Source organism: Aulonocara stuartgranti, assembly GCF_965226115.1.
Source record: "Aulonocara stuartgranti genome assembly, chromosome: 10".
NCBI classification, from domain to species: Eukaryota; Metazoa; Chordata; class Actinopteri; order Cichliformes; family Cichlidae; genus Aulonocara; species Aulonocara stuartgranti.
This window is the reverse complement of record NC_138946.1, coordinates 28,680,038-28,687,360: the sequence shown is the minus strand read 5'-3', so window position 1 is coordinate 28,687,360 and position 7,323 is coordinate 28,680,038. Positions and strand designations below refer to the sequence as shown.

General features: G+C 37.0%; 1 protein-coding gene across 5 annotated transcripts in view; it reads left to right on the top strand.

The window, feature by feature from the left end:
* Positions 1–767: 767 nt before the first annotated feature.
* The window catches only part of LOC309715798 (RAC-beta serine/threonine-protein kinase-like), a 41,699-nt gene continuing 35,143 nt past the window's right edge, over positions 768–7,323 (top strand). Inside the window, exons 1-6 of one of the 5 annotated variants that reach the window (XM_082549221.1) lie at positions 768–904; positions 2,686–2,740; positions 2,867–2,995; positions 3,137–3,248; positions 3,525–3,675; positions 4,436–4,567. In XM_082549221.1, coding sequence (XP_082405347.1) covers positions 2,695–2,740; positions 2,867–2,995; positions 3,137–3,248; positions 3,525–3,675; positions 4,436–4,567 — 570 coding nt within the window. In that variant the 5' untranslated portion in view covers positions 768–904; positions 2,686–2,694. The other 4 variants (XM_082549222.1, XM_082549220.1, XM_082549219.1 and 1 more) reach the window with 4 other exon arrangements.

Below are 7,323 nucleotides of genomic sequence, written 5' to 3'. Positions count from 1 at the left end.
CTGCTTGCATCTTTAATATTGTATTTGGTGTTGAATCGCCTAATACAGTGGTAGAAAACTTTAAGCGTTTAGCTTGTGACATATTTTAAATGTTATTGTACTTCCAGTCTCAGTTGGGTCCCTCACTTTCACTTTTATTTTTCTATCAGCTGAGAAGCAACCAAATACAGGTGGTAACAGCCAACAGGAAAACGCTAAAATACACAAACAAACAAAAAACAATTTGGTGACTTTTTACTTCCAATCTCGAATATCCTCTCTGAATTTATAATTATAGCCATATGTAACAGAAATAGCCTTTCCCTGAACATAGTCCAGCATTAATTTGATCACACTCCCAGTGGAAAGACTTTAAACAGGCTGAAAAACTGGATTTCATAATGTCACTAACACCATCAAATGAACAACAACTAATTCACTATGTTGGCTAAAATAACATTAAGAGAACATAATTTACAGTGAATTAGGTATTACTGGGTATCTGGGTATGTGTTTGCTCACAGTATTATCCTAGTTAAAAAAGCCCTAAATCATTGGTGGCTGATCCACTAACATGTTTTCAGATACAAATCAATTTAATTTATATTTGCTTATAACATACAGACTTATGTTCTGAGTTATTAGCTTTTCAAAAAAGCATCACAAACATTAGTGTTCCAATATCTTCATGGCGCGGCCAGTGTATGTTACTAACTTCCGGGAACAATGGCATAAAAAACAAAACAAAGAACAAGCACACATGCTGCCTGCAGGGGGCGATACTTGCGTAAAGAGGTACCACTATGTGACCTAAGCTACGAAGAAGAAACTTCCACGGCGTTTTCCTCGGTGGATGGCCTGTTCTGGAACTAAACTGTGAAAGCTGCATTGAAACGAAATCTGTGTGGGATAAAGTCACTGAGATGTGCGTTAAATTAGGTTTCATAATTAAGTTGTGCAAAATATATGAAGTTAAAAGATTAGCTGACAAACTTTTAACTCATAGCTAGGTAGAACTGCTATTTGATAATCGCTATCAGGGCTCAGCAACCCTACCAGAAGGCATATGATCGCTAACGTAAGATATTTTTTTCTAATAATAAAAATAAAAATGAATTTATTATAGTTCAAGGAATCATTACTAATATTAGAGTTCGGTGTGAAGCCCCATAAAACTCGAGTATGGAAAGCACTACTATGACTGGCTGTAAAATAAGAACCTAATATGTGATAATAAGCTATAAGTAGCAAAGTGACTTTTGACACTACTCAAGTGACAAGTATCGTTGTTTGACGTTCGCTTGTCTGTTAATATAGATTCAGTGTGAATACGTTAAGTTATTAACTGTATATACATTTCTTTACTTAAAGCTTTTTGTAACGTGTGCTTTCAAACTTCGTTGTATGTTAACAGTAAATTATCTGCTGTGAGTATTTAACTGCAAACCAACTTAACTGCCCCGCTGAGTGACGAGAAACAATGAGAGTAGGATTAGAATGGTATTATGTGTTGTTTAGCTGGAATTACTACAAATTGCGAGTTTTGTATTGTGCTTTCATTTAAAATGTTGCGCGATGTTTGTAAATGTGATACCTGCCGCTGGTATCCTTGTGCAACAAAACTAGCGATAAACGCACACACTCACGTTGCAGGAATTGTACAGTAATGTACGTTAACATCCGGTAGACTTATGCATTCATGTCATATGCCAAAACCCCCTTTTTTAAATAATACTTAAAATTCCGGATTGGTTTATTAGTGCTGGGCGGCGTATGAGCCAACGCTCATTCTGTGGAGCCTTCACGTTAGCTGCAACGGGCTAAGATATGCCATTTTAAATGTTACTCACCATCACTTCTATAAAGTGTAAGGTTTCGTCCCCTTGACATGTAAGTTTATGTTCCGAGTAAAACAGTAATAGTATACATTTACAGAAACTTGTCGAGACAATCATAAATGATTAAACGATTAGCGAATAAATAGACAATGAATATGCAATAATTTCTTATCAAGTTTGAAAATATTGTAATAGCTTATTAAATATTGTGTGGTTTCCATTACTTGAACACGAAGTTTATTTCTTTCTTTCTAGCCATTCTAATATATAGTGGATACAGCATCATCGGTCGGTCTTTTTGATGTTTTTCCAACACCCATCTTTTTCAATATAAATCATTCAGCTTGACAGTGAAGCAAATATGAGACTTTAGGCTTTAAATCTGTAAATTAAGATAAAATTGTTTAATCCTAAAGTTGATAGTCTGTTACAACATCAAGACAGCAAACATTTAACAAATATCTTAAATAAGCTTTTTAAATTTAGTCAATACTCTGACTGCAGTCAGTATTGATGAAATCCAGATACTCTCATCTGGATATTATATTATCAGGTCTTAAATGACTTTTCTTTCATTTTAAGATTATTACTTTTTTAGTCAGCTGTTGACTGAATGTTAATTTTTTTCTTTTTTTCTATGGAAAATATTTAATGTCAGTGTGTGAATGTGTGTGTGAATGGGTGAATGACTGAATGTAGTGTAAAGCGCTTTGGGGTCCTTAGGGACTGAGTAAAGCGCTATACAAATGCAGGCCATTTACCATTTTGTTGCACTGCTTATTTCATTCAGTAGGTGCTGTTGTCACTGTGACTGAGTCTTAAACATAGTAAGAATCTACTTTTCCTCCTTCTGACTCTCTCTGGGCAGTCCCTTACCATGAATGAAGTCAGTATAGTGAGAGAGGGATGGCTTCACAAAAGAGGTATGGATCATGAAAATTGTTATAAAATTGTGTTATAAGATGGGAAAACTGTTGACTTCTGTTGTCTGTTGCCAGCTACTCATCGTATAATTGCACTGTTGATTTAATTTGTCGTTTTTGATCCAGGTGAATATATCAAAACATGGAGGCCTAGGTATTTTATCCTAAAGAGCGATGGCTCTTTCATCGGTTACAAAGAGAAACCAGATTTAAATGACCAACCTTCCCCACCACTGAACAACTTCTCAGTGGCAGGTTAGTCTTTTAAGATGTTGAAGAGTGGCCGTCCTTTATGTCAGATCCTTTCAGTTTTCAAGACTCCCTGTATGTTTTTTCAGTTCTGGTCCCTTCTAACCACCTTCAAGTAAATATGAATGATAATTGTATTTTTTACAGAATGCCAGTTAATGAAGACTGAAAGACCCAGACCTAATACATTTGTCATCCGTTGTCTGCAGTGGACCACTGTTATTGAACGTACTTTTCATGTAGAAAGCAACGAAGAGAGGTAAAAACCGTGAATCACATTTCTTACTATCCTTGTCAAATCCTGGCATGCACTTTTTGTGTTTTATGTACTGCGATGTGCATTTTCCTGTATCCATTATTCATTAGTTGTCATTTAGAATACTTCGACTCCATCTAATGTTTTTTTTAAATTGACAATTACTAAGTCACGCCAAATTCTCCAGTATTGATGTATATGATACAGTGATTTCATACTCTTCACAGTTTTACGGATTGGATAGCCGAGTGGCAATTTGTGATATTTTTTACATTTCAGAGAGGGGTGGATAAGGGCAATCCAGTATGTAGCGAACAGTCTGAAAATGCAGGAACAGGGGGAAGAGGAACCAATGGATGTTCTCAGCTCACCAAACGAAAGCAGCCTGGTGGAGATGGAGGCAGTTATATCCAAGAGCTGCACCAAAGTGGTGAGAGAATTAGCTGATACAGCTTTGAGCTGATAAAAACTGCTACTTACTGTAAGTCAGGCCAGTTTCAGTTGGTCTCACATAAACTCTATCAGGGAAGCAATATGTTGTGCAAACAGGAATATCAGTATAGATTTGTGAAAGGATATTTCTTACATCATACAAACATGTAATTGTCTCTGGCTTCCTCAGAATTACTATCCTTAGAATTGGAAAGTAAACCCAATGCCAGCATTCATTGGGACTGCAGTGGTAGCAAAAAGACATCTTGTAGTGTTCAAGTGTGGGGGAAAGTGGCCCCTTGGCATGTCTGCTTGCTGTATAACCTCAATAAATACTTTCCTGAAAATTTTATGGTCGTATTTGTTAGTTAAGTTCATTTTAAATGTTATTAGAGTAAGAGAGAAATCTAGTCAGTCTATTCAGGTGTTTATTCTTTGTGATTGATAAGTCATTAGCCATTTAGTGTAGAGGTTCTCTGTTTCACAGTCAGAGCCACTGCTTGCTCATTACTGGTGTGGTTTCAAACCAAGGCTGAGCTTTTATGTCACAGTGATTAGGTGAATAGTTTTATGTGCAGTCTGCTATTTGCATTAGGACATAAGGAACAAGGATGCAAAGAACGAAACTTTTCATTTCATGTCAAAGGAACAGCATAATATATTTTACTTCTAAATGTACGTAACTTTAAAAGATTATTTTGTTTAATTAAAAAAAATGTACACACACTTCCACAATGAATGAGTTGTATATTTTACAGACAATGAGTGACTTTGAATATCTGAAGCTGCTTGGAAAGGGTACCTTTGGGAAGGTGATTCTTGTCAAAGAAAAGACAACTGGAGTACATTATGCCATGAAAATACTGCGCAAAATGGTGATAATAGCCAAGGTAAGTTTGTGTATTGACATAATTGATGCAGTTGTAATTGATATATTTCTGCCATTTTGCTGCTGCAAGACTTGTCCTACTTTAACAGATGAATGCTGCGAAATGTGTGTGAAGACAGGAGTGTGGCACAGCATCAACATTGGCTTCCTGTTTTCTAGTATAATGTTTATTGGCTCATTTTGAAAATTAGTGTTTATAGGGCTTGACTAAAATATTTTTGTCATTAGTTATGAAAGACACTGCTCATTGAATTATGATCAGTTCCTGATTGTCAGTGATTTTAATATTCATGTCCATTATGAATCCAGACTCTTGGTCAAAGAATTTATTGATCTTATTGAAACATTCTGACTCAGTCTGTGTCTGGTCCGATTGTGCACATGATAAGTTCTTTAACAGCATCTTTGTTTGCATCAGCTTTCGATGATTCTGTGCTTGTAAATCGAGATTATTACTTTACTCTTAATCTTAACAAATTTATAATTCTATTTAATTTTTGGCCTTTTTTGGATTTTACTTTGATAGGTACAGTGAAGAATTGATAGGAAAGCAAAAGGAAGAAAGGGCTGCGGCTTGGACTTGAACCTGGCCGGCTGCTCTCAGCCATACAGCATGTGGTCGCTTTTTAGCAGTGCTTTAAAATTTCATAAACAGATTAGCTCTGTTGTTAAGACAAGTTTCTTTTAGCTGTGGCTCCTCAGTAAGGTGAAGGCCTACCTTACGGCACATTACTTTTAGAGAGTAATTCATGCTTTTATTACTACTTGTGAAAACTATTATAACTCTTTATAATTGGCTCTGATCAGTTCTGACTTCGTCACCTACAAGCTGTTCAAAATGTAGCAGGTTGCCTTTTGACAGGAAAGAAATGGTGTGAACACATTACACCTGTACTGGCCTCCTTACACTAGCTTTCAGTTAATTTCAGATCCAGTTTAAAACTGCTTACTTTTCAGTGGTTAGGCAATACCTAACTTAAGAGACCTTTTGAAACCCTGTAATCCTATCAGAGCACTGAGCTATACAAACCACATGTTCAATCCAATAGTTTCAGCAATCTCCCTTCAGAAATTTGCTGCCATTGGTGAACCCTTATATTGATGCTACAGTGCGGCAGAAAAAGTAGCCAAACATGCAGAGGAGTAATTGACTGCACTGAAAAGGGCAAGTTACAATAGTTGCAGGATAGAGCTACACAACCCTTGTCTTAGGATTTCTGAGTGGTCTGCAGTTATCTTGTAGTTACGGCAGTAAAACCAAAGCAGAAAATGCTACTGATAAAACTGAAACGAAGAAAGAAGAAAGACTGAACATAGATATGTTGGCCTATTTGCTTGAGGTATCGACTCAGGAGTGAAAGCACAAACAATAAAACACATTTGTTCAATATTACAGCAATAAAGGTGTTCAGCAGTCCTTTTTTGTCAGTCCATATACCCAAGTTGTTACAGGTCCTAGTTCTTTTCAGTTTCTTTTGTTCAGGTGTGTGTTGAGTGTATGTCTAGTGGGTATGGGTTTGTTTTTTTTTAAATAACTATCAGAGTAATGTTATCTTGTTGAAATCTCACTAGCTTATCTGTCCAGAAGCAATGAGGCTGTCGCCAGCATCACAGCTGCAGATGTTGAATCCTTTCTTGCCATTAGATTGTTTCTAACTCAGAAACCATCAACCTGCACAAGACGCAGAACAACTGTCACCAGCCCTCCAAATTTCTCTTCCCTTCTGAGTCCTGGCATGCTGCTTAAATAGGCTGTGTTGGGCAACCTCCTCTGGCACTGCCCCCTGAACCACTGCACCCACTGTGGTGGAAGCAAAACCGCAAATGTAAGAGGGAATTAATGATAATGTTTATCAAACGTTAAGCATAGTTTGGATTTTCTTTTGTTGCGGGTTCAGTGAATTCCGGTCGGAGAGTGACAAAACCTGCAGCATCAGAATCTGTGATGTGTCGGCTTTCAGCACCATCTTTATACGTGCCATCAGGTGAACAATCTGCGCTTTCTGTTTACATCTTTTTGTGGAATCCGTGTATCTGCTCTCATTTGCTGTTTTAGCTGTTTGGTGGTTCTTGAAATAGTTTTGTGAGCTTTAAGCTGAGATTCTGGCGATTTTGGCAAAATACATTTATATTTAAAAATTGATTCAGGATTTAATGAATCGATATCAATATCAATCTGCTGAAATTTTTTTTTTTTAAACCCAACCCTAATACTGACCACCACATAACAATTGTTGTTTTTATTCATCCATCCATACTTTTTCATTAAGCCAATTCAGTGTTGCGGAGGCGGGGGGCTGGAGCTGTCCTAGTGTGAAAGGCAGGGTGCACCCTGAACAGGTCACCAGCCTGTCCAGGGTTAACACATAGAGAAAGACAGCTATTCAAACTCACATTCACAATTTAGAATCACCAATTAACCAATTATGCTGTTTTGCTGTTTCCATTCATTTTTCATTTATCATTATATATATATAAATGCAAAACATGTTGCAGTGAGCACAGAAACTGTGGGAGCTGTTAATGTATGGCGTTATTTTTGTGCCACTATTCTAAGCGCATGTAAAAAAAAAATAAAAAATTTGACTGCACGTAAAAAAAATTTGCAGGTGCAAAATAAATTTCTCCTCAAAATGCAACACTTACACCTGAGTCCCCATGTTTTAACAGGCAGGCGTGATTGCAGATGCCATGCAGGATCATCCGCACGGCATCCGCAGACCGCACCCACCACAATATCTCATATTGACTGTCAAG